Below are 27,966 nucleotides of genomic sequence, written 5' to 3'. Positions count from 1 at the left end.
CGGGGAATTATACCAGGGATCCAAATGATAATATGTATATTCCTACCTCAATATACGAGCTTCTCATGGGGCAGGAAGCCGTGGGTGCCTTATTGAGAAAAAAGAGTCGCAGATTTTTTAAGAAAACTAGGCTCAAGATTATACTGGGAGCCTGGGACCTATGGAAGAGAGTTCAGAAATATATGCAGATCTCCAGAATTAATAGACACTCACCACTTTGGAAATCAGGTTTCTTCCCGAACCTTAGTATGGATGGGGCATGGAAATGCTGGGAGCAACATGGCATACAGACGATAGGTGATATTATGCGTAGTGGTAAGCTGATGTCATTCGAAGCTATTCAACAGAAGTACGATCTATCTATAGCTCACAGATTTAAGTATTTCCAAATCGCACGAATTTTCAGAGCAGATGTAATTGCCACTTGCTCTTCTGCCCCTAACCCCATTCTTGATTATGTAGCGAACCATGGTGATAGGATAAGGATAGTATATCAGGAGCTGTTGGGCAGGTTGCCTAATGATCTTGAGAAACATGAGGCAGCTTGGGCAACGAAACTACAGGACCCAGATGCAGACCTTGATAGAGCCCTATCCTTAGATAGGCAGGTACTTAGGTCCTCCAATTTGAAGGCTCAACATTTCATGACTGTCTTCAACCTATACTATACACCAGCTAAGTTACATGAGTGGGGGATAAGAGAAGACAGTAAATGTCCTAGATGTCAACAGGATTCGGCTGATCTGGTTCATATGTTCTCTATCTGTGAAAAACTTGTCACAATCAAAACGGAGATAGAAAAATTTCTGGGGGGCTGCTAGGCTCGAAGATCAGCCTATCCCCAACAGTTATGATATTGGGGATTGATGGCAGACTAGGGCTGAGTGGAAGGAGAGAGGCAGAGGCTTTAATCTTCTTAGCAGCAGCCGTTCTAAGAATCTTGATATCAGCTGCTTGGAAGGATCCCTCTCCCCCCAATTTCTCGATGTGGATGGCCAGATTCCTCACTATACATAATATTGAATCCTCTCTGTATTCTCATAAAGGTAAAAAATTGCGGGATTTTGGTCTTGAAATGTGGGCACCTGTGAAGGCATGGAGGGAGGGTATATCTACTAACGGTGCTTTTAGGTAACTTTTTTCTGTAATTTTTTTTGTATTTAGTCTATCTTGCCAACCTTTTTTTAAACAGTGGTATATATATATGTAAATAGGTATAAACTGATCTTTTTATCTTTTTGTATGGATTAAATATTTTATATACCTTTATAAAGGTGGGCAATAACAATATTAAATCTAAAGGCTATATTGATGTATTAACGGGATATATGAATTCTTGTGATTTTCTGTCGGTGTATTAAATTTGTATGTCTTTTTATATACCGTCAATTCTCAATAAAAAAAAGAAAAAAAAAAAAAAAGGTGTCCCCTGGTGGGGAAGTGTACCATTCCTAGATGTATTGCAATAGCTGGTTGATGGGTGGATTGGGAAACAAAATGTGTACCATGGGTCTGTGTTTATGGATGTGGTCTTTGTAAACCATACTGCTTACGTTTTGTAAGGATATAAGCAATGGACATTGAAACGGTTCCCTTCAGGGCCCTGTAGTCATGTCCTTAACTTTATAGGTAAAACCACTCGCTGATTTCTGAATAGTGAGTGAGAGGTCGTTAAGGGATAACCATGTTGTGTCTTCTTATATTTCACATGCTTTACTTAATCTTGCATTCCCTATGAGTGTTTGGTTTTACTTTTGTTTTTTAGGCAGGATATTACTCCTATCAAGTGCATAATTTGAATTGAGCCACATCCAAGTGTTTATAGCGGGTAGAATTTGGTTGTAGCTGAAGGCAGTGCGAGCTTCTCTCAGTGGGACAGTATGGTGTTCAGTGGGGGAGAGGATGTGTCACTATGGCCATAGCTGTCGAATTTGGAACTGGGGAACCGGGTTCAGCCTACATGACCAGTCCACCAGACCACTCCACTGAGAGAACATATTCCCATGCTTGCCCTTTGAAGGCCCCAAAACACCTTAGAAGGCCTGATGCCTTAGCACAAGCAGGTGTACCCTAATGGTGTCAAATGTGGGTTTACCTTAAAGGCCTGTCCACCACAATCCATACTGAAGTTCAACTCCAGTCTTGCAGGCAGGCCATTGAAGCAGCACACCCTAGAGCAACAGTAATCCAGTCAATGTGACTCTGTCACTGAGGTCAGATGAACCTTGAGCAGGTTAGGGCGGTGCGAATGGTGTGACTGCACTGGGTACCTATTTCGGGTGGGTGCGTAGTGTTTGCAAGTATATTATGGTTTTTAAAAAACTTGCTGCTTCCTTCCTGGCCTCCAGCAATTTTCAGCAACAATAAAAATGTCATGATAACTTCAGTGATTAATGTTCTTCCTAGAGAGATATCAGAGTTTTGTCTAATGGAATAGTTGACTCCGGGAAAGGTAGCACAGAGGGTTAATGTGCCTGCTGCAAAGAACATGTACCACGCAAATCACAAATCACAAAGTGCACATAATGTTAACTAGGTTAGTAGGTTACTGCTTTTGTCAGAGAGATCCTTTTGTTACTTGCAGTCTATAAGTTAAAATCCTAACCTAGAACAGTGAGCTATTAAACTATACTGCCTACTAGTATGGTTGGCATGTGGCTTCTACACCTTGTAGTCCTTTGTCTTATGTAACATTTCCTATAAGTGATTTACACACATATAAATGATTGTCTCTGTGTAGTGTGTGTGATCTAAAGTGCTCTGACACCGTACACTGGTATGAGTGGCGCTGTAAATCTAATTAAATGCATCTGAGAAAGAGTGTTGTTATGGAGACTTGATGGGGACTGTTAAAGGGTGGTAGTGAGAGAGTCCGAGGTGTAAGTGATCATTGGGGGCACCAACAAACATTGTTGTACAGGGCGCCACCAGCACTAAAGCCGGCCATGCTATCTAGGCCAGTCCGCCTCACCCATTGGTACCTCCATTGGCCTTGTTTCAGCAGTAGTAAGTGCAACTCACCAAGGTTTGGTAATGCAGGATTTGCACGCACACCAAACTAAGTTTGCAAACTTTACAGTCTCTCTGCTTCATGCACAAACACTTTTAACATTTGCTACATGCTCTGTGTTGTGTCTCGTGCTAGCTGGAGCTAGGCTCGAGCTGGGCTCGAGCACACCACGGTGTGGGTTTGTATTTTCTTTTAAACACATTGTCATGTTCTGGTATGTGGATTCTAATTAGAATGGAGTAGGTTGAGAGCTGTTACTGGCGGCTGTGCCCGCTCTGGTCTTCTCTGCTGTTCGTGGGTTTCAGCTGCTATTAAAGTAAAGCTTAATCACCTAAAGTTTGGATTATCATTTCAACTTTACACTCTGGAGCCACTGGAATTATGCAGCAATGGGGGACAAAATGATGCAGCAGTGTTGACTAAATTATGCAACAAAAAAAAGGCTGCAGCGTAATGCAATATATTTTCTTATACTTTATTATTTAGACATTTTTACACATGTTAAGTCTCTGCAAAGATTCTGCCTCATCAGTATAACATACAAATGCAGTAGTGAGAAAGGTGATCAGTCAACCTTTGCAAAGGGCCGTCCACTTTGCAGCAACTCAAGTCACGTTTTTTAGTAACTTTTTATCCGTTTGAGCTACAAAATGAATAGTTAAAACTGTACGATTATGCAGTGGATGATGTATTAAGTGGCAAATATGGCAGAGCCATAATTATATAGAAAACATATGCAAACTAGGATATTTTGCCATTCATGTTTGAACTGCTCTTGTGGAAGAAGGGAGGAGAAGTGCTAATGAGTGAAACTGCATGGCTTGGAGACAAATGGCTTGTGATTCCACTTTTAAGCGTATTTGGGACATTGTGTGATTGGAAATATATCCCACTTTGTGAATGTATTTAAATGCCAATAACTCCTATTAATTTTGGAAAAGGTGATGGACAGAGTTTCTGAATGATGCAGAATACTCCTACCCAGTCAAGAGATCAGGGCTTGATCCATCACCGTTTTTTAGCTCACTGCACCATCCCAGCTTCAGAACCTGGCTATATGCAAATTAGTCTGTTCCTGTCCCAGTGCATGATGGGAACAGGGCAAACCAAACTACCAAGCCAATTCTTCTACTGGGAAGGAGACAAGCTACCAGGGACCGGTTTCTGGCATTTCAGCCTCGTCGGCCCGGCTTGCTTGAATCCTGATGGTGCAATGAGCTAGGGACTCACGTCTGAGTATACCCTCCCACACATAGTGTGGATAAAATCAATTTTGGAAAAGGTGATGGACAGAGTTTCTGAATGATGCAGAATACTCCTACCCAGTCAAGAGATCAGGGCTTGATCCATCACCGTTTTTTAGCTCACTGCACCATCCCAGCTTCAGAACCTGGCTATATGCAAATTAGTCTGTTCCTGTCCCAGTGCATGATGGGAACAGGGCAAACCAAACTACCAAGCCAATTCTTCTACTGGGAAGGAGACAAGCTACCAGGGACCGGTTTCTGGCATTTCAGCCTCGTCGGCCCGGCTTGCTTGAATCCTGATGGTGCAATGAGCTAGGGACTCACGTCTGAGTATACCCTCCCACACATAGTGTGGTCCCCGGTAGCTTGTCTCCTTCCCAGTATAAGAATTGGCTTGGTAGTTTGGTTTGCCCTGTTCCCATCATGCACTGGGACAGGAACAGACTAATTTGCATATAGCCAGGTTCTGAAGCTGGGATGGTGCAGTGAGCTAAAAAACGGTGATGGATCAAGCCCTGATCTCTTGACTGGGTAGGAGTATTCTGCATCATTCAGAAACTCTGTCCATCACCTTTTCCAAAATTGATTTTATCCACACTATGTGTGGGAGGGTATACTCAGACGTGAGTCCCTAGCTCATTGCACCATCAGGATTCAAGCAAGCCGGGCCGACGAGGCTGAAATGCCAGAAACCGGTCCCCGGTAGCTTGTCTCCTTCCCAGTATAAGAATTGGCTTGGTAGTTTGGTTTGCCCTGTTCCCATCATGCACTGGGACAGGAACAGACTAATTTGCATATAGCCAGGTTCTGAAGCTGGGATGGTGCAGTGAGCTAAAAAACGGTGATGGATCAAGCCCTGATCTCTTGACTGGGTAGGAGTATTCTGCATCATTCAGAAACTCTGTCCATCACCTTTTCCAAAATTGATTTTATCCACACTATGTGTGGGAGGGTATACTCAGACGTGAGTCCCTAGCTCATTGCACCATCAGGATTCAAGCAAGCCGGGCCGACGAGGCTGAAATGCCAGAAACCGGTCCCCGGTAGCTTGTCTCCTTCCCAGTATAAGAATTGGCTTGGTAGTTTGGTTTGCCCTGTTCCCATCATGCACTGGGACAGGAACAGACTAATTTGCATATAGCCAGGTTCTGAAGCTGGGATGGTGCAGTGAGCTAAAAAACGGTGATGGATCAAGCCCTGATCTCTTGACTGGGTAGGAGTATTCTGCATCATTCAGAAACTCTGTCCATCACCTTTTCCAAAATTGATTTTATCCACACTATGTGTGGGAGGGTATACTCAGACGTGAGTCCCTAGCTCATTGCACCATCAGGATTCAAGCAAGCCGGGCCGACGAGGCTGAAATGCCAGAAACCGGTCCCCGGTAGCTTGTCTCCTTCCCAGTATAAGAATTGGCTTGGTAGTTTGGTTTGCCCTGTTCCCATCATGCACTGGGACAGGAACAGACTAATTTGCATATAGCCAGGTTCTGAAGCTGGGATGGTGCAGTGAGCTAAAAAACGGTGATGGATCAAGCCCTGATCTCTTGACTGGGTAGGAGTATTCTGCATCATTCAGAAACTCTGTCCATCACCTTTTCCAAAATTGATTTTATCCACACTATGTGTGGGAGGGTATACTCAGACGTGAGTCCCTAGCTCATTGCACCATCAGGATTCAAGCAAGCCGGGCCGACGAGGCTGAAATGCCAGATACCGGTCCCCGGTAGCTTGTCTCCTTCCCAGTATAAGAATTGGCTTGGTAGTTTGGTTTGCCCTGTTCCCATCATGCACTGGGACAGGAACAGACTAATTTGCATATAGCCAGGTTCTGAAGCTGGGATGGTGCAGTGAGCTAAAAAACGGTGATGGATCAAGCCCTGATCTCTTGACTGGGTAGGAGTATTCTGCATCATTCAGAAACTCTGTCCATCACCTTTTCCAAAATTAATAACTCCTATTAAACCTTAAATAATCAAGTGTATCCATTGGTTGAATTAAATAACACAATAAACTGAAACAGGTCGGTGAAATGCCAAACAAATACTAAAAATGTGGATGTTTGGAACATTCTGGCCACACCTCTGACTAAATCCATTGATCCAATCCTTGGGTTATCCCCGCCCTCAGAGTCTCTGCCCACAGTTCCCCTTCTCCCCCCCCCCCCCACTTTGACCACTGCATACATGTAGTGACCCGCATCAGCACTAGAACTCCCCATGTCTTTCCGCAGGACCAGGGTGGAACATGAACCCCATTCTTTGGACAGCTTCACCCCGCGGTGTAACGGTGCCCACATGGGTGGTAACAAAATGCGAAACGCACTCTTCGAATGGAAACAAGGTCCCTATACAAGGTAGTATTTACTTTCCTTTTGTTCTCTTAACACCCAACAGTGCCATCTTCGGTAGCATTTGCTGCTCTGCCCAACTTCCTCCCTCTGCTCCCGGGGTCTCCCCCCTCCACCATGCAATAAATGTACCACCTGCACTTGGTAAGCAGCACGCTTTATTATGCTCATTAAAAGGTGTTTGCAACAGTGTAATTTGTAAGCTATTGTGGCACACAATTACGCAGTAGTAAAAGCATTTATGCCTGCTACGTAGTCTTATGTTGAAAACTGAATCCCAAAAACACAGTAATTGTGGGCTGTAAAAGTATGCTTACCAACGAAAATGCCTTTTTAATTGGTCTCCAAGTAGTTTTAGACCCTGTACCCTAGAAAGTGAACATTCAGCATTTGCACCACTTGGGGTCTTTGCCAGAGTTCAAAGACGGGGCTGGAATCAGAGCAGGTTGGCGCTGGGGCGCAGCTCCCAGAAATGTGTGCAATCTGTGTGGGACAGGCCCTTTCAGGCTACTTCTTGTCCATGTATCTGAGCTCAGGTCTATTTTTTTGATGTCATGCTCTGTGAAAACGAAGATTCTTATACTACCTGCATGTTATTAAAGCTTTGGTGCTCAATTGTTATCACTCTCATATTTTTAATTAAACGATTTATGACTCAAAGTAAAGTCACAACATTGTTTATTCGTCCTGGCTTAACCTGGACAGCCTGCCACCCTGTACATCCTTATTTTGTTGACCTACATCCGGTTCGAACTTTAGTTTGGAAGGGGGTAGGGGATGGGAGGGTTGAGAGGTCATGCACTTCCTGTTGTAATTTGTATATTCGCTCCAATCCAAGTGTCTGATTAGTCATGTATTGCCTTTCATTTTATAGCACTTAATACTATGGCGTGTAACATTAGTAATTACCTATCGACACCGGTACGCTTTTCACTGGCCTTGGTAAGATGAGAGGTGGTGATGTGAGTCCAGCTTGGTTTTTTGAAGGGCTGGTCTACCCCCACCCCATCCTTATTTATTACATCCGAGGGAGCTTTCCCCCCTGCTTTAATGTGATAGATTAGTGAGCTGTTGTATCTGTGTGTCACAAGTTGCATTTCAAGCTGAACAGCCTTTCATCTTTTAGCTGTCAAGACATTGCGTACCATTCATTCGGTAATAGTGTTTTTCATCAAACGTTTTCTGAGTCAATTCATCCTATGATAACTGATATGAATGTTCAATAATATCAAGGCCCTTGTGACCATTGCAGAGAGGCAGCCCCTCTTTTTAGGTCGAGCCTGGGCAGCGCATGCGCTGCTCTGGGAGGCATGTTGCATTCAAGTAAGGACCTGAAGCTTCTCCCACTCTCCATCCATATTTTTCATTGGCTTGTGTAATTGTCGACTGTGAACTGTGGCTTTTCATTGGTCAATAGGCTTAGTAGTCCCTCCTTAGTACCACTTTGTCTTATTTTGTAACCTCCCATAATGTAACCTCCTATAATGCTACCATGTAACAGCAAAAGTAACAGGGGTGTTACCCCTGTTACGTTTGTTGTTACATGGTAGGTTTTTATTATAGCCTCCAAGCACTATTTTCTTAAATCGCTTTGTACACGCTCTGTCATATCTCTTCTACCACATAGCACAGGCGCCGAACGCAATTGCAATGTTAAAGGTCTTGAATTTGCGAGAGTTTGAGCTATTGGCATTGTAAATGAGAATGCCTTTTATTTATCTGTTTTATAAATAACACATACATAAAAGGCTTTGTCATTTACACTGCCAATACCTCAAACTTTTGTAAATGCGAGACCTATTGCATTTCAAATGCTTGTTGTTCTGAGCAGTGTCTCAAAGGACTGTGCCCCTACATTAGAGGGGTTTTCCCATCAAGCGAGGTATGCATCTCCATTCGAACTGAATCCTGATTTATATATTTCCTTTTTGGGATTGTGATATATAATCAGACCTGCCATCTAGTGGTAAGAAGTTATATTTCCCTCATTTTCTAATGAAACTGCTATAAACCTTTTTGGCAGACCATCGTAGATTCCACCAACAAAGAGGAATTCATGTTGCAAATGAAGAGTATGTGCACGGCCTCAAGGTCTGATTCACCTCAAGCCTCACCAGTTAAATTAGCAAAGCATGTACGACCCCTGCAAATCGCTTGGATACAAATTAACCAAAATACTACTGGTTGCAGATGTGACAGCAAACAACGATTACATCAGTCTTGACCCATTACCTCATTTTTGGCCCCAAATAATCATGTGAAAGAATGGACACTTGTAGCTTCATAACCTTTGGTTAGAATGGATCACCCTCATAAACGCTATGTTTTTAGAATGCGGTGTATATCTGTTCTCCGCCCCACATTAACGTTACGGCATTTTCATTGGATGTCCAATATTGTGCTATATGCCAGCCTCATCCAGAGGCAACCTCTGGTTTTGATAGCAGTGTCCAGAGAATGAGGGGCATCCCAAGTGCAAGAGGTGAAAAAATGAAAAAACTGAGCCTCTCCAAGCAAAACTTTAATATTAAAAGGAGTGGTTCTGTTGTTAAAAATTGTTGATGGGTACAATTGTAGATCAGGTTACTGGATCTTATTCTACCACTTAATTAATACTGTCAACATGTTTCTGCTCCTTATTGCCCAGCCGGGTCTGTGGAGCATTCGTCAGGACAAACAAACAAAGAGTTACTTACACTACTTGTGCAGTATTCAAAAGTGTCATGTTGAAACACTTATTTTCTAGCTCTCTCTCAATTCCTGTAATCAGTAGAAAAGAGAAGACAAACAACAAAGTGTATACAATTCGGGGGTGCAAGTTATAGCACTGTTGATAATCTCCATTATGAGAGATAGTGGAAAGGGCGTGCCTGTTGTGAGCACTCATATTCAGAAAAGGGGGTACTAAGGACATACATGGGCAAAGCCACACTTGCCTGAGAGACATTTGCAATGAAAAAGGTTTTTTACAAAAACAGAATTCAGTATGGATGGCTGGTGTTGGTTTAAATGAGCCAATATAGTTGCTTTTATATCGTATTGATATCTGTATGTATGTTCCCTCATATCTCAGAAGGCAATTGCATTCGCATGAAAGGTATAAACCTGACAGTATTACGGGGCGGTTGTTAGGTAGCGCGCTGTGATAGTAAAACCTTGTAAAAAATACAGGGAGGGCGATGTCGGAAAAAGGCGTATTTCTAATTTTTACAAGCTTCTGTACAATAGTGTTAAGCAATGTAGTACTTAGTGGACACGTTACGTATCCGGCCTCATTCTGGAAAAAGAACACTTTACTTAAAGAGCGCTAGCTTTTGTCAGCTATCTGGATCAGTTGTATGTATAGGCAGGTGACCATGCAGGTTCGCAAAGCTCATAGATTTTACCACCATTGAAAGGATTTTGTTGGCCCCCTCAACAGCAAATGCCGTAGACGCTCTGGAGGAATAGCAAGAATTGGAAACTGAAGAAAGCAGACAGACTGTAAGAGTTGGATTTCCTTTCTGCTCCTGGTGCTCCCTTCATTACACTTACGACTAGGGTTAGCAAAGAGCAGAGCCAGTAGAAGCAGCTACTGCTCAATGGTCTCACTAACTAAAATCTATGAAAAATGGCTTAGCTACTGAGAAATGCTGAACAATTTTTGAGAGATTTATAGAATCTCACTGAAGACTGGAGGGAAGGTCTAATACAAATCACAATGGACCCAGAAGGGGAAAAACCTACATGCCTGGCCAAGGGGAGACCACTAAAGATTGGTCCTGGGTACCACGAACCCTAAATTCCCATCCCTAATTCCCCCGGGTCTACCTTGAAAAAGAATAATCTTACCGCCAAGAATAATCTTACTGCCAAGATAAAAATCTGCACTTGGTATATCCGGGACCTAACCGCCAATGAAGATAAGAGGGATGCATTATAATTTTTGAAGGGCTACCACATCATAGCAGTGCAAGAAACCTAGGCTCTGCGCTCAATCCCATGGCTGGACTACACCGCCTATGAATCAATCAATCCTGAGGGGTGGCAATCTATATCAAAAACACCTTGGCAATCCAGATATCCCCTCTATGTGAAAGAAACAGTGCTTACATATTTCTTAAGGCAAGACTTTTAAAACCCGATATCCCCAGCCAAGACCAGCACCCCATGATCCTGTGCTGCATTTATCTCCATCCATCTAAGCCTTAAACAGAAACAATGCTATGTAGAATGCTGCCAGTAATTAGTGATCTTCACTCTGAAAGCCCTGATGACCTACGAGTTATAATGGGAGATTTCAATGCCAATCTAATGGCATCAGACCTAAACTCCTCCTTGGTAGCCTTGGACGACTCCATCTGGCCCATCCCAGATATAAGCAGTGAGTACCAACGAAAGGACAAATACGGACTTAAACTGTCAGCCTATCTTAACCACCTCGGCCTTCGAATTCTAAATGGTAGATCAGCTATTGACTTGCCAGCAGCTTACACTCACTTCTCCCACTCCAAGCTGGCCACCCTGGATTACATTTGGATTTCGATCGCCCACTTTCACGCAATACAAGATTTTGTTGTAATTCCTTCAGTGGCAAGTGACCATGCAATTATTGCCTGCAACATACTATCCCCGAAATGCCACTGAACAAAAATCAAACCGATCAGTGCGGAAGAAAATCTGGAACGAATTAAAAAAAAAAATCAGGTGGTCGACAGAATATAATGATAATATCAATTAAGAAGTGGTATCAAATCTGTACAGAGTAACCCTGGAGAATAGCGATTTAATTTTGACAAAATCTTGGGAACACTTTTTGGAAGAGATAAGGGAAAAGGTAAATGCTGGGATGCAGTTCAGACTGGTTAAATCTCCCACAAAAGATGATTGCCTCACAAAACGAAAACAATTAATAGCGATAATAAAATGGAAATTAAGTAACATCATTCGGAAAACCATCATGACCGCTCTGAACACAGATCCGCCCAGGCAAAGGTTGCAGAAATTCGCCGGAACTATAGGAAAGCAAGACTTTCCTATCGGAGAATGATTGAAGAAGACCACTGGAATAAAGCACATGAAATAATAAAGTCACAAGATCAGAAACGATTTTGGAAGTGGGTGAATAATTGCTTTAAATCAGAACAGAGACCTGCAAACACAAACATCTCCCCACAGGGCATGGGAAACCCACATAGAGGTTCTCTATGTGGAGTCCCCTTGTGATAATAGCATAAACCCTAATACGAGGGCCATCAACAACGTATCGCAGTGCATGGTGTCACAAAATCGACCCCATGGTCAAAAAGGAATAACCCCCGAAACGGTTTTGCACCTTATTAATAAAATACGACCCAGTGGGGCGCCTGGCCCAAATGGTATCTGCCTGTGGTGTATAAAGGGACGGCTTGGAAATGGGCCATAATTATGGCACCGGTATTTAGGGAGTACAGGTAGGGAAGAAATATCCCTGAGTCATGGAGGGGCCCCCTCTTGGTTCCAATATATAACAAGCATTGGCATAGCCAATAGGTCTCGCCTTTGGGATCTTATAAGTGTTTAGCCATGCAGCAAACGAGCTGCGAGGTTACAAACATCAGAAAGTACATTCAGCAGCCGGTCACATTTCATGTGAGTTGCATTTTTATGCATTCAGAATATTGCTTGGTTTACTAACAGTGCATAATTGTTACTGGTGACAGAGAGGTAGGTACAGACAGGCTGTTGTTAAAGTGCCCAAACAGTGACTTCAAAATAAACCCCATAACTGAACCACATAAAGGTAGTTGAAAAGGGGAACACTCCTCTGCAAACAGCCCTAAGTGTGTTGATGACTTGGGTTTTAGAGGGGGTGAATATGCATACCGTACTCTGATTTGGATATAAAGTGGCAACACTGCGGTACCTGAGCTCAGAGCTCTACAAGGGGAGTACCCCAAAAATCATCTGCAGGGGTCAAGCCTTCTATCTGTCTGTCAATCAAAAGTCCAGGAACTGATATAATGTACAACACACACCTGGTTTACAGCTCTCTATTAACACTGTGAGTGGCATGTGTGGGACAAAACAGTAACAAAAAATCATTCTAATATTTAGTAGTAATTCACAAAAGTGAGGAACATTGCTCCAAAATACTGATCCAGATACCTAGTGCTAGACAGCACACGGTTTGGCAAAGCCACTAGGTCTCAGCAATCAGAGAGCTATTGGCCTTGTCAATGTCTTTTAGCCATGCTGAATAGCAAGCAACAGTCAATTTGTCTATACAGCCAACATGTCATCTGTGGACACATTATTGGGGGATATTCTCAAGAACATGCAATAATCATCAGCAAAATCGGTTAATGCAATGTTTCATATCGCCGTCTATCGCGGCAAAATAACTCTGTGTTAACGTCCTATTCACAACACGGCAGTAACATGTGCTAGTCTCCCGATAACGCGTCAAATGCCTGCGATAAAGTCACCAGGATGGTGATAAAAATGTAAACCCCAACGTGAAAAAAGTTGCGATGGGCCAAACCGCGATGAAAAAACTCAGCGATAAGCTGCGCCAGGCCTGCAATTCACACACGTCAGGTGGGAAAAATCCCTATAAAAGTAGAAAAAACAAAATACAAACAAAAGCAAAACAACTGCGATGCACAATGGAGTTAGCTGGAGCAAGTACAGAGGACAACCAGAACCCCACAAGCCCCCCGGAGCAGGGGCGTAACACAGGCCCCCGCAGCCCCTGCAGTGCAGGGGGCCTCTACCTCAAAGGGGCCCCCTCGGCACTGCACTCTGGCCGAAGAGCTCCTGATTGAGCCCGGAGGGGGCCCCTCTAAGTACCGTGCTGCGAGGCCCCCTCACTTTTCGTTATGCCAGTGCCCCGGAGGGCCAGGCCGGGACTTTGGGGTCCGGAAAGGGCAAGAAGAAGAGGAAGATGCGATTCAGTCCGCAGGAAAACAGGATCCTGATAACAGAGGTGATAGAACACCATCAACTACTGTTCGCCACCTCCACTGTGTCATTAGCAACAAAAGATGGACTATGCCAGTCCATCGTGGACAAGGTGACTGCAGTCGGAGTGCTGAAGAGGACAATGGAAGAGATCAAGAGGCACTGTAATGATTTGAAGTGCAAAACCAAGCAGACACTCACCAACAACCGAAAGGCAGCAATGCAGACTGGAGGTGGGAGTCCAGCGCCACAGGTGGAGCTGGATGAGATGAAGGAAATGGTGTCCACAGTCATCCGTATGGAGACAGTGGCAGGAGTTGGGGGACTGGACACTGCTCAACATGACCTGACATAACAGCAACAGGGTGAGTAACAACCAGGGACTGGGGGGACAGGGGGAGATGAGCACAATGGCACACATGCACAATTAAGTATAGCACAGTGCACACCCACAATGACTCTGGGGCATGTCTCTGATCCCTTTGGCACACTGCAGCACACCTAGAAAAAGCAAGTAGGCCCCTGTTAACTATGTGCCCAGAGGGGGCCCTCCCCACACACCACCAATCTCACAACCAACCCATGCACATGTGTTAAACCCAGCAAAGTGGAGTGTCTGTGAGCAACACTGACAATGCAAGTGACACTGCATGATGAATAGCATTGCTGCAGTCAATATATCATGAAATGTTGCACGCCACAACACTGAGGTGGCTGAGTGTGGATCCACATCCGTAAAGAAGCAGGTCACACTCTGACACATCCACATGCACAAACAACCCCTGACGTCAACAACACATCTGCGGACAAACCATGCCTCAGACCCCCAACTGAGCCCAAGAGACTAATGTACCCAAGTATGCAACATCTCAGCATTGTATAAGCACAGAAGTCAAAGGCACACCGCCTGAAAGGGATAAGGGACAGCAAAATCAGAGCTGCAGGGGTGACTCTCCCAAAATGCAGCACACACAGGTAACATGCAGAGCACATCACCATTGGCAACAATGTGGTACAAACCGCAACACGTCCACAACAGACCAGAGGACACAACTGGTGCTGCTTGTGTGTAGAAACTGGCCAATCACATTTGGCATAGCAGGGAAACGTGAGAGGATAATGTACAAGTACAAACATACATCAGTGATGTAATCGAAATGTCCACCGTCCCGCATCAAATAGGCAGCTCCTCCCAAACAGTCACATGTACCATGTCATGCAGTCTGTATGTACACATGTACAATGCATCAACATACATGTGAACACAATGTTAAACTGCATCTCCCCTTCACATTGCAGAGGGAAAACCAACACCTCCTGCAGAGCAGACCGAACCTCTCTTCTCTGATGACGACGAGGACCTCCACACCGACGCCCTCCAAGAGTTCATTGACATCTACGTCATCCTACCTCCAGGAGCAGGGCAGCCCAGCTGCATCGATGAGCCCCCACCCCCTGCACAGACCACACAGCAGGCAGCACCCACCACCACGGTTGCCTCCCAGGACCCCCACGAACAACACATGGCCTTCCAACACCATGTGTTGGGGTGCCATGATAAGATGGCTGAACAGGTGCGGGTGGGGTTCGACCGCATGGCAGCCAAACTAGATGCCATACGTGGGTGTCTAAGTCCCATCAGGGACCACTCACAGTCCCTAATGGACACCCACAGTCCGCTCCATGCTCTCCATTGATCCATGGTTGACATCACTGGAGTCCTGACTCTGAGACAAGAACAACTGTCTAGTCAGAGTGGTTCCAGTGATGTCAGCCAGGAGATGGGACACATGCAGAGGATCATGGAGAACATGGAGTGGACGCAGGCGGAAAGAGCGGCTGCCACAGCTGCACACCATCAAGAGGTAGCTGGGTTTGTGAGAAGTTGGCCTGGTATATGCTGTCCACTGGTTATAGTGGGCACCTTGTACCAGTCCAATCGACCCTTACTGATGATTAGGACAAGTTATCCTAGTGGTAGCTATGGAGAGCAGCCTTCAGGCTAAGTCTCGAAGCAATGTAAAGCAGCTTGGTTTAACAGATCATAACCTCTTGAATGACCAAATGAAAGGAGAACCACACAAGGTATATATAAAATATATGTATTTATTACTAAATAATCTCTACTAACCTCTTTATGAGATTAGAGAACAAGGCACACAATAATACAGTAATAGAACAACAGTAAATAGCACAATACACAGTGGGCTCCAGGGGGAGACCTGACCATATATTAAGAAAGTGGTATAAAAACCCCGACTTGACTAGACACAGTGCCTAGAGCACGTACAATCGCTGGGATCCCATGGAACCACCCAAGGAAGTGACACAGGGGACCCATGGGGGATGCGTGCAGTGTGAGAACACAGTTGCGAGCTCCGTACAATCCTACTGGGAAAGTCGCGGTTGGAATTTTAAAGAATAAGGACACGTAGGAGAGGACTTTGAGCAAACCCTTTCAGACTTAGAAGGTTCTAAGGCCAACACCAATGTGAGCACCGGAGTACTCGTGTTACCTAACCCCGGGAAGCCCGTTGCATAGGTGTCAAATGTGGTCGGGAATCTTCGTCGTTTTCCATGGCGAAATGCTGCAAAGTACAGCTGCCATGAAGAAGAACAGTGTCCTGTGTGATCCAAGCCTCGATCTGAGCTGAGAAAAACCTGAAAGCAGAGGGGACAGAGTCTGGGTCACTTGCCAGTGACCAGGTGCACGATAGACGAATGCCCACCGATGTCAGGTGCTTCAGGTGAGATGAGGTGAAGCTTGACTCTGCAGCCAAGGGGACCAGGAGACGTCGGTGATGACCACCGTCCGCAGGCGAGCTGTCCTATGAATATGTCGAGAGCTGGGGGGGTCAGTGTCTGATTGAACACCAACAAGCCTTGGCAACTTCAACCCATGTGATGAGAGAAAAGATGCTTCGGTGAGGACCAACAAGGTCCTTGGGACTCCCCAAGCGACTGAGAGTCAGAGCATGTCTGGAGCAACTAGGAAAGCCCTTTGGAAGTTAAAGTTGACCCAGAGGCCAACAGACCAGGGATCGCGAATGGACCTTGAGAGGAATCACAAAACACAAGCCCACGGAACACTTGTGGAGTGTAGGCCGGTAATCTTCGGTGGAATCACTGCTCGGGGTCTGGACTACAAGTAGCCCAAAGCACAGCTTCAGGGGTCGCCGGAAAGCAGATGCTTCTGCAAATGGATACGGTGTCCAGTAGTTAGGGGTGCACGGATCCCACTAGGGATACGGGTCTCAGGTTTGCTGAGCACACTAGTCGACCTCTGGGGCGCTTGGAAACCCACCTTCTGTGTTGCAAAAGTCTTCGGAGTCCATAGGAGCTTTGGAGTGGCAAACCGGTCAGATGCATCTTTGTTGCCTGCTTAGCAGGGGTGTACCTCCTTTACTCCAAGGGAGATTCCTGTCATCTATTTGTGTAGATCGTCAAAGGACTTGGTTTTTGTAGCAGAGTTTCATCCAGGTAAAATCTAGAGTCCTGTAGTCAGGGGTTCCTACTTTATACCCAAGGAAGGGGTAGGACAAACTCTGGGGACCCACCTATGGGAGGGTCAGGACAGAGGAGTGGCTACACCCATATCCTTTGTCCAATTTCACACCAGAGCTGGGGCTGATAGCCCCTGCAACCGGTTTGAGCTGGACTATGCACAGGGACACCAAATGTGCCCCCAGGGCCGACATCAAAGCACTCTTGGAGTGCACCCACCAAGCCCCAATACACTAAAGCCTGTCTGGGAGGTGGTTACACCTCCCTGTAACAGGAATCCAATTGTCCAATCTCCCCTGCCAGAGTTTTGTCCAGCAGCGGGAGGGCAGACACGAGTCTGTGGCTGGCAGCATCCATCTTGTGACGCTAGGGTTCTGTTAAACTGGTACCGGGTGTAGTCATATTTCATCCTCTAGGAGGGAGGAATCATACCTCCCACACTAGTTACTGGTGTGGAGGTATGATTCCAATGTGTTTGACACCAAACACAACAGGTTTCTGTGCAGCCGTTCAAAAGTTAGCATTTACCGCAAGGTTATAATGCACTTAAGAGTATATGGTTTGGCTGCATCACAGAACAACCCCAGAGAATAGATTCCGAAGGCTGCAGAGGGGCTCTGCTCATGCATGGGCACCCTCTCACATAAAACCCAGCACCCTGTCTTCGGGATTGATAAGGCCTTAGGGGTGACTGATAGGTTTATATGTGCAGTGATATGGTAGATATAGTGAACCTATATCTAAGGGATGCATGCACCACCTTACACACCTTGCAGTAGCAGACCTGTGGTGTTAATTTAAATGGCCTCTCAGGGGTGGCATAATACATGCGGCAGCCCCTGGGAGGCCCCTGGGGTACCTATACCCTTGGTATATAGGATACCATACACTAAGGACTGATATGGGTACACCAGAATCCAATCGGGAGTGTACCTAAAGTACATGAACAACCAATGTAGGGAGAAAGCAGATAGACTGGGGTCCTGATTAGCAGGATCCCAGTCAAACTAAGTCAAAAACCAGTAAAACACCAGGCAAAAAGTGGGGGTAACCATGCAGTCAGATTCCACCTTCCAACAGAGACAACAATAAAAATCTGCCTCTAATAGCAGGTTAGGCAAGCGTGCCCACTAGCCGCTAATGTATTTCTTTTTAACTGCACACAACACCTGTGATACGACTTCCAGAATTGGACACAACTCAACAGTTATGGCTTGCAGAACTGGATGTAGCACCCTAACTAAATAAGACCTAAAAATGACGGTACAATATAAATAAGTTCCCATGAGTGGAAACAATTCAGACATCTTCTAGAACCCTGGAAGCATTTGGTACTTTACTAGTGATTTGTACACTATGTTAGTGGTAATAATATCTCACTTTTCTGCATGTAATTGATCGCTCACTTAACCCGCTCATTCATCGGGCTCCCGATGGCATTGTCATTTTATTTACCCCTTTTAAAGTCATGCAAGATGAGCATTACAAAATGCTTTCAGTTAAGGTAGCTAACCCTACTGTCGTTCGTGCTATGACCATAGTGGGCCTAGTTTAGTTATCAGCAAGCAGCTAGTGACAGAAATTGGTGCCCTATGTTAACCATTACATTTGTGTGTTGCCAAATACTCTGGCATAAACACCTCTCTAAATGATTTCAACACATATCTAGAAAACCCAAGGCAAAAATACTAGCATAAGTCAAACCCTTGAGCAATCCAGAACTCCAAAAGACCATGTCAAAAACAAGTGCCCGAACCACAAAAAGGAAAAAAAATGGAAGAAAAGCGGAACCATCGATGGTCTCATAATATTGAAGTCATTTTTACCAACACACAGAAAATTCAGATTAGTCTAAATCAAGTCTGCTACTTTCCAAAATTCCAGTCTGGCCGGCCAAAGGCACCTTCTTCCACACGATTTGGGAATGTACCTCCCTAACGCGCTTCTGGCGCTGGGTGCTGACGTGCCTTTCCAAGGTTCTGGGATGGGACATCCCACGGTCTCCGCGCATTACCATGCTCCACATTACTGACGAGATCGGAGGTAATAGGAAGAAAAGGCATCTGCTATTCTTAGGACTTACCCTTGCTAAGCACGACATTGCTAGGGCATGGAATGCAACCTTGATTTCTCCATGGGGCTAGAAATCCCAATTTTTAAAGCACGGGGATGCCCTGAGAATATAGAAGTGATGGGCCGATTATCGCTGCATTTACCTTGAACCAGTTCCCCCGGGATGAAGTATTGATGATTTGCCATAATGATCTAATGTTGGGTGTGCACCCTGGGACCTATTGTACATACACCATTCTATTGCGACTGGAGCTATTTCCAAATATTAGCTGCATAGATCAGGTGACACTTTTGTTTTTTTGTTTATAATGCGTATTTTCCACAGACGTTGCTTTATGTACCCTCATGTTCTAGACAAACACATTGTAAAATGTTGACATCTTCACCAATGAAAGGAAAAATGGGAATTCCACTTTTGGCGGGGGGTGCACACATATACTTCAGACCATGTGGTCTACTTCAAATTCATTCAATTAAATGATTCATTCAGACGAAAATGTCATTTTCCAAGAGTATTCAAATATTTTATTTCATATTATACTTAGTCTTCATTTATGCAAATATATTTTTTTGCTGATCCATATCGCTTTTTAATTTTCCACATATACCCAATGCATTTCGGGTCATAAGTCACCCTTCCTCAGGGGTCTGTGTATAGAAAAAACAAGGATATTTTGAGCCAGCCTCATAACACATTAACTAATACCGCACAAACATTCTGTGAAACATTTTTATCAGCGTAACTAATTTATGGCAAATTAATAACACTACTCAATGTTCATTAATTCATCAAGAACAACAGAAGTTCATTAATGCTGCCCAATGTTCATTAATTCAGCAGAAACGCCACAAGTACAATGTTAAGTTCATCGCAACTGGGTTTGCTAAGGTTACTATCAGGACACGTGTACCCAAAAAATGCTATGTTTTAACAAGACTGCAATGGTCTAGCTTCGATTCTCACTATACTCTCGTTTCGAAAAAAAACAATACATGAATGTAAAATCAAACTAAATGAAACTATACACACAAAGAAAAGGGAAGCACACCCGTTTTCCCGTGGTTACTTACAGAGGTGGAAACTGACTGCTGTCTCGATGTTCGGCCAATCCGAATCTCTCTAACTACGTTCAACCTTCTCCTGTTAATAACTAGTGATTTAATTGGACCAATGCATGGTCACATGATCGCGGTACCTTATGAACCGTCATTGACATCGATGTTCGACCAATTTGAATCTCTTTAACTACATTCACCCTTCTCCTGTTTATAACTGGTGGTTTTAATTGGGCCACTGTATAGTCACGTGATCGCGATACCATATGGACCGTCATTGACATTATCAATTATCAATTATTATCAATGGCCGCACGATTCTGCAAGATAGCTCGGCGTTCACCCTGGGCATCTAATAACATATCAGATAAAATTGTAGAAGTATGATTAATTGATTTGACCATCCAACAGGCCATTTTCCCGATAGTTGACATTGCCATGATTGTTAACCGGTCTTTTAAAGTATTGCCGTTTTTTAGTTGTTTATGAATCTATCAATGGATAGATATATGCAGCAGAATTCTGCTTGGTGTGTGTGTCCCTCCTGACCCCCTTCCCTGTATGTATGTTGCAAACTTTGTGTTTACTCATTACAGGTACCTTAAGACCTCCAGTACAGAGAAACAGGTCAACAACCTTTTTCTTTCACTTTTTGAGCACTTTAGTTATATTTTCTCACGTTATTTCACCAACGGTCCTGATGAATGCCCATAAGTCCTAAACCCAGGCATATTGAGGCAGAAGCATGTCGACCAATTTTTAAAAATACCCCTCACAACCCCCGAACTTTTGATACTCTCAGTGCACCTAATACTCGTAACTCTGTCCATAAGATGCACTACCATAGAGTTTACCAGACCCAAAACCAGGCATAATAAAGAATCGGAATCTCTGGCTTTTGTGTCTTATTAACAAAACCCTTATCACTGGCTCACTACTGCGTCAACCTTGGGTAAGAACCTACTGGTGGAGGCTGCATAACCTAAAATAGACCTAATGATTATGCACACATGTGATCCATAAGCGGAGAACCAAGATATACCGCTTCAGATACCACCATACCCATCACGTGCATGAGGGTCTTTTTACACTGGGACATCCTCATTCCTTTTTGCATACCTAAGGTTGAGCAGGACAAGTGATCCATTCCCCTTTGATCATTAAGTGATACAATCGTACCATACCCTAAAACCCCAACACTACCTGTTTGAACACTTTTCATATCATAAAAAAACACTATGTGACACTGTTGAGGCCGGGGGTATACCCTACGAAGGATTTGACCCCAAAATGGAAACAAACATGGTCAACTAAAGAATGTCGGCTATGCGGACATGGAGAGGAGTCATTATAGCACCTCCTATGTATCTGCTCTGCATTATTAGAAACCAGGAAAACAGTCTTGAGGGAGAAACTAAGAAAAGCACACATAAGGATATGCAGAGCGGCAGTCATAAAATGTCTTGGCGGGAAATCCATGCAATGCCATAAATTTATGGAAATCGGCGGCAAATAAACTAGACAATATATCGAATTAACGCAAGCAGCCTTAACACAATTTGTTTACAGCTCTTCAATGGCACAGATCATAACTTTTTTAATGTACCAGCTGCTAATCGCCCCAGATGCTTACTAACTGAACCGCTTTATTGTGTTAAAGACTTTTGGTAAAACGTGGCAGAAGAACTTTTTAAAACCTTAAACTATGTATTGCCCGTTGACTTGATTTAGCCTCATCTTGCTTATCATTTCCCTACAATATTTGTCTTCTTCCTTTAGATACCAGTTTTGAAATGTTGATCCACGGTTTTATGACTCATGGTGGTACGCCCAACCCTTGTATGAAATCAAATAAAAGTATTTTGATCATTACGAATTAAAACCTTCGGGTACAGTCCGCGCTATATAAAAACGCATAAAATAAAATAAATAAATAAGGTGTACGCGCGCGATCGCTCGCATTTTCAGAAGCAACTAATGGGAAAGGCCAGACTATTTACAAATCGGATCATGCGCTGCCCAAAGAACGCACATTAAAAGTACAAAACTTTGTTTACTCAATTGACAGCGAGCGATTACGAAAAAACGTGTTCTCGAGATACTTTCCCGGGAGTTTTCGCATATTAGAATATTTACATCCCACGCCACGGTCCTTCCGCTGGCTTTCTATTGGCCCTTTTAGATGCCGCGAAAATTATTACTTACCGGTTGGCGGTCGTTGCTGTCAATCTCACTTAACATTTCCGCGTAAGTGACCTGACAGATTCGGTAGGCTAGTTTAATGGACGCCGTGGATCGATTGGTTGTCACCCGTTGTAGGTAATACTAGCGAATACGCTGATTGGCTAGTGTAGGTTGGCGCCAGTTTTAGTTGCTGGGGCCAGGAAGAAGGCGCCAAGCGGTCAGAGGCTGGGGTCGCGGCAGAAGAGAAGCCGGAAGTAGGGGCGGGCTCCTCGGGCCTAGGTGCTGTTATGAGTTCTCCGTAGCATTTTCTTGTGTTTTACCTTTGTTACTGACTATAAGCGATTTTGGTTTGAATTTAAGATTTAGTGCGTCAACCCTATCCTCCAGGTATCCGCGATTTTTAACGGGCAGTTTATCCTGTCAAGGGTGCCCAATATCTTCGCCATAAAGAGTAAACCTGTTAAAAGAAATATGTCCAGGTTCTCGAATGGAAGAAGTTTTAATCGGTATTATTGGGTTGTCACCACATGCGTCGCCTTTCGGCACGTGTGCTTTTGGTGTCCTTGGTCCCCGTCTGACTTTCTCTTGTCGGTCTTCATGTATCTTCGTTTCAGATATGTGTCTATAAATGATTGGACGAATTCGTTTGCAGGAGGCACTCGGTTGTACGCTCGTTTAACATGAATTACAACTGCTTAGGTTGGCGTTCAGTGTTAAAAAAAAATATATTTATTATTGTGATGTGTTTTACGCCGTTACTTCTCGCGTGTGTGTTGCATGAATAATATTGTGATAACTTTTATGTATGATCAGTTCGAACTCTATCGAATCACAACTTCAACCTTTTTCTTGTGTATGTAGCCCATTAAATCACACACATTAATCTAGTCTTTACATTGCTTTGGTTGCAGGCGTGAAGAACCCCACCGCGTCATTTTATCAACATCATGGACGGCTATCGAGCTGCTCCGACCTGGGGACCCCGCCGCCTCTCTCTGCCCGCCTCGTGCTCCCCTGACACCTCCCTGCCAGTGTCCAAGTCCCTCTTCAAAACTGAGACTCGCCCATCTGTGCTCTCTCCCATAACCAACCTAGCTCTCACTATGGACCAGCTGCAAGGGCTGGGCAGGTAAAGTGGGGGATTACCTTTTTTTTTTTTTTTTTTTTTTTTTTTTTTTTTTGCTTGTTACCCGTCAAATGTAGCAAATGATCCATGTCCATACAGGATGAGTGGTAGGGTTGGTATGTATCCAGGAATGCATGATGAAGCCATAGAGTGTACTGTAATGTGCAGGGATTACATTTTCAATTGAAAGTTCCTCTTGAAAAGGCAATTAAATGTGCCATATGCTATGAATCTTTATCGTTGAACGTACATGGTGCACAAACAATAATTTGCGATAATCTGATTTAAGTGCGGACTTATCACACAAATAAAATGTCTTGGTTTATTTGAGTTCCCATTAAAATCGCTGTGTCCATCACAATTAGAAAAAACGGTATACCTTATTTGCTCTTTCCTTGTGGCTGATAAAGTTAGAAATATTTGTAAAGTACTTTTACAAGTATTTCACTTTGGTTACAAAATATTTGACATGCCGCTGCAGGAGATTTGTCACTTGGTTGCAAAATTGAATCGCTTTGCAGTTGGAGTGGGAGAAAGTAAACACCCGCCTCCGTATTAAAGGCATAAGGAATAATTTGTCAGGCGACGTTACCTAACATTTGACCTGTCTTTGATTTTAGAGCTTATATAGCGCATACTGTCACCCTACGGGTATCCTGTCTTTGAAGGCAAATCAAATGCTACAAGATAAAAAACAAAATTGATGGACTTAAATTGATTGTAGGAGTTCAAAAAGAATGATGACAAAGTTATTCTGGGGGTGCTGCCGCAATCCCCTGCACCCATAGTTCAATTGCATTTCAAGGTTATTCTTGTTGCATCACGTCTCATGTTAAAGTGATGCTCCTATCCTGTTCTCTTCATGTTAATAGTCTGTTGTAAATTATGTGCACCTGTGCAGGAGGGAGGAGCAAGTGTGGTTCCCCCATCACTACAAATAACGGTTGACATTCAGCAATATACTTTTGGAGTTTTTAGAACTCATGGCTGTTTCACTTAGTTACCCTGGTTGGGCAATCAAGTGGCAGGGACTAAATCAGATCCTGCAGGTGTTTATTACAATTTTGATACCATACTATGCGTGTAGGTGTACAGTATACACTAGCTTACTCCAAGCCCATGCACAGATGCACACTCTGACCAGTTACATTTTATCTGCCCATCGGTGTTGATCATGGCCGGATATTATTAGAGATTAGATATTAATTTAGCACTTTTGCATGGAGAACTGGTCCCATTTTTAATCTACGTTTAGGTCTTGCCTACTGTCTGGCAACAGATAATGTCCTCACAACACGCAGTACACAACATTCATACACATATGTATAGCTATAGAATGGGGCTTTTGGAGAACCCATTTCAACCATTCTCTAGAGCGGTTCAGCTGACTTTAGGCATTGGCTAAAAGAGTTGTACATTCGCATTTGTATCAGCCCACTGCATTTCAGTATATAAATCCCTCAGGGGGGTGGTTTTCACCAAAACCCATGTACACACACGGTGAACATCTTTTAACCCCTTCAATGCTCATGACGAGCTCAGCTCGTCATGAGGTACACTGCTCGTGTGCTCCTGACGAGCTGAGCTCGTCATGACCGCGCCCGCTTTCATTATGGCCCAGCACAGGAGAAGGATATCAGCAGGTATGGTGTTAATGGCTATAAAACATTCCAAGATGGTCACCACGTGTGTGCATGATTGTGCGCACATGATGCACCAGCAGCTTTTTTGGCAGTTTTACTTTACCAGGGCATCACTATGACATTTTAGTAATGTAAAGTAGACATAAGCATTTGCAAACCATATAGGTCGGCACATACCAGTTAAAGGGCGAGACCTATTTGCTTTGCCAATGCTTTTTTTGGGGAGGCGTGGATGCTGTTCTTCCAGATTATCGCCCCATGTTACAACCAATAACGCTGGCTGGGTTTAAATAGTGACCTACCTAATTAATACTGATTAGCCAGGTCATTCAGCCACCCAACATGACTGGAGAGTGTGACTAGGCTTATTAGTACATAGGTTGCATCATAAAATCTGAGACAGGTTGCCAAGTCATTGCTCAAGTCACAAACTTTTTGCGACCTGGCCGTTTACCTTTCGATCTTGCCAGATATTGAGTTCATCAGTGGTGATAACAGTCAATTAGAGTTTCAATCCCTTCGCTGTCACCCTGACGTTTGTCTTGACTATCGCCAGCCTCTAAGAGTGAAGTGAACAAAGAGTACCTTGGTTATCCTATTTGAATTTAGTTGTAGTAGTGCACTAATGGTCAACGATGGTATTCACTTAGGCTGCTGCTTATACACCACCTACATTTTAAGACTCAGTAAAAAGCCTTCACAATCTTTTTACTGCCTTATTTGTAAACATTGGACACACTTAGAAATAGGCAATATAAGAATAGTGGTTACTATTTAAAAATCCTTCTCAGAACCCGAAGCATGATAGACAATTCAGTTAGGTGGACACTATAAACCTATCCCACTGCTGGAAGTGGTCCCATGAGTTTGTTTTAACTATAGTACTAGATGTTTTGATATCTAATCGTGGCTTTATCAGATTGTCAAACTATGCTGGCCGTACATGGTATTAAAAATGTGGGCACAGCTTCCAGACATAGTGCATATTAACTGCAGGACAGTCACAGGGCCGCCTTTTTGAATTACTGTGAACAATCTAGAAACAGTGAAGCTAAAAGATGCGTTTTTTTAAATCTCTGCTTCCCCATTTGATTACTTTATATGCTCTGGGACCATCAGTTTTTGAACATTCACCTGAACCTGTGGGTTTTTGTTGTTACAATTATAGGCAGTATTGCAACTATGATAAGCCCTGATAGTATGTTTTTCATATAATTGGACTTGAACCCAACACACTTTATATATACTCCCTTGAAGAAAAAGTACCCTGACTTGTAGGTTACTTACCAAAATGTGGCATGTTAGAAAAAATGCCACAAACAAGGGTCTAGTCTAGGTTTCAGCAAAAAGGAAGTATCATAATTCTAAGATAGCTCACTGGAATATCTAGCATTAATTCTTCAATTTAGGTCTCACTACAAAGACAGCCATCTATCCTGCTCTCAAAATCTTCTTTATTATTATTATTTTTAAAATACGTATTGTGGTAATTTATTTCCCTCGGCCCATCAAAAACAACGTCAGTCTAAAGTCTTGGTTTCTTAGTATCCTCTTTATTCGCAGCTGGGAGACCTCCAGAAGTTTCCCATGCAGAGACACATTCAGCAAGTCTCAAAAACATCTGTTGCGCATAGCTTATATACATTTGCTCTAACATTGGATACAATGGTTGCCTCCTGGCTTCATTCCATTGCTCACCATGAGCATATCCACTGATAAGTCACACCATCTTGTTTGTGCTGTGAGTGTCTTCTATTCATGTCTAAGCTAATCACAGATTTCCCTCGAGGCCATATGCTCAGCTGAGTGCTAAGGCCAGGAGGTTATTTCTTGGAACTGTGTTTTACCAACTATCATGGCCGTCCCTGCGACTAGCACATGTATTAAAACTCAGTTTTCGGCACACATATTACTGCTGTGTTTAATTCGGTCTTGCGTATCTCTTGGTGCGAAAGGCATTCTATTCACAAGATGGAGTAATTAGGTTTTTCTATTTCGAGTCTCACCTTAAGAAGTAAAGCTGTTCCTAATGGGGCAGTGATGAGTTATTAACTCGGATATAGGCGCCCCCTTTTTCTGTGAACCATACACAGTATTAGCAAACCGTTTCATTGTACACAACCAGTCATGTTAGTTTCTGGTTGTTGACAGGCCTCCCCCATAAAAAAAAGTAAATCCAGTTACTAATTTTATTGCTGAGTTTTGATGGTGCTGTGCCTTTTCCTAAACTCAATTGAGCAGACCCCTGTATATGGCATTATAATCTATATGAGAGGACTCAGATGATCGCCACTTGGTTGGACCTCTTCAGTGGGAGAATATGATGGATTTTCTTAAGTGGTTTAAGCATATATACAAACCTTTTCTTTTTGAGGGAGAAAAGGTATCTGATGCAGGGCTCGAAAAATTGTTACAAGACCCGCAAGTCTAGTAACCTGAATAATCTACTCGACCTAACTGTAATGTACTTAACCCGTGAACTGGTCTCAAATTGTAGGATCCTAGGCAAATATTTTGTCTTGTGGAGCCACCTTTTTCTTATCACATGAGAGAACACCTTCAAATATGTGTGTTCACTATTTTTGCTGTACAAAAAAACATATTTACTAGACTAAATATTTGCTCCATGTATAACAAGAAACAAGTCCATATATAGGGTACACATGATCCCTGGCTTGCCTCTTAGTTCACTAATATAATTGTCATCTGGACAGGAGCAGTAATAATTACCAGTTCATGTTTACACCACTCACTTTAAATAAATGTATTACTAAAGCCTGATGTGGTAGATCACTGTCATTTACAGATAGAATCTTTTCCATTGAATGGCCACAACACGTTACCACTAAAATG

General features: G+C 43.5%; 1 protein-coding gene across 5 annotated transcripts in view; it reads left to right on the top strand.

Annotated features, from left to right (window-relative positions):
• Positions 1-22,512: 22,512 nt before the first annotated feature.
• The window catches only part of CDC25A (cell division cycle 25A), a 249,214-nt gene continuing 243,760 nt past the window's right edge, over positions 22,513-27,966 (top strand). For 3 of the 5 annotated variants that reach the window (XM_086941057.1, XM_086941055.1, XM_086941053.1), the window contains exons 1-2: positions 22,514-22,623; positions 23,256-23,473. In XM_086941057.1, coding sequence (XP_086797183.1) covers positions 23,292-23,473 — 182 coding nt within the window. In that variant the 5' untranslated portion in view covers positions 22,514-22,623; positions 23,256-23,291. Of the gene's footprint in view, positions 22,732-23,255; positions 23,474-27,966 lie in introns of all 5 variants that reach the window. The other 2 variants (XM_086941056.1, XM_086941054.1) reach the window with 2 other exon arrangements.

This window comes from Lissotriton vulgaris, chromosome 10 (assembly GCF_964263255.1).
Source record: "Lissotriton vulgaris chromosome 10, aLisVul1.2, whole genome shotgun sequence".
NCBI lineage: Eukaryota > Metazoa > Chordata > Amphibia > Caudata > Salamandridae > Lissotriton > Lissotriton vulgaris.
Note: the sequence above shows the minus strand (reverse complement) of the source record. Positions and strands in the feature narration are given on the sequence as shown.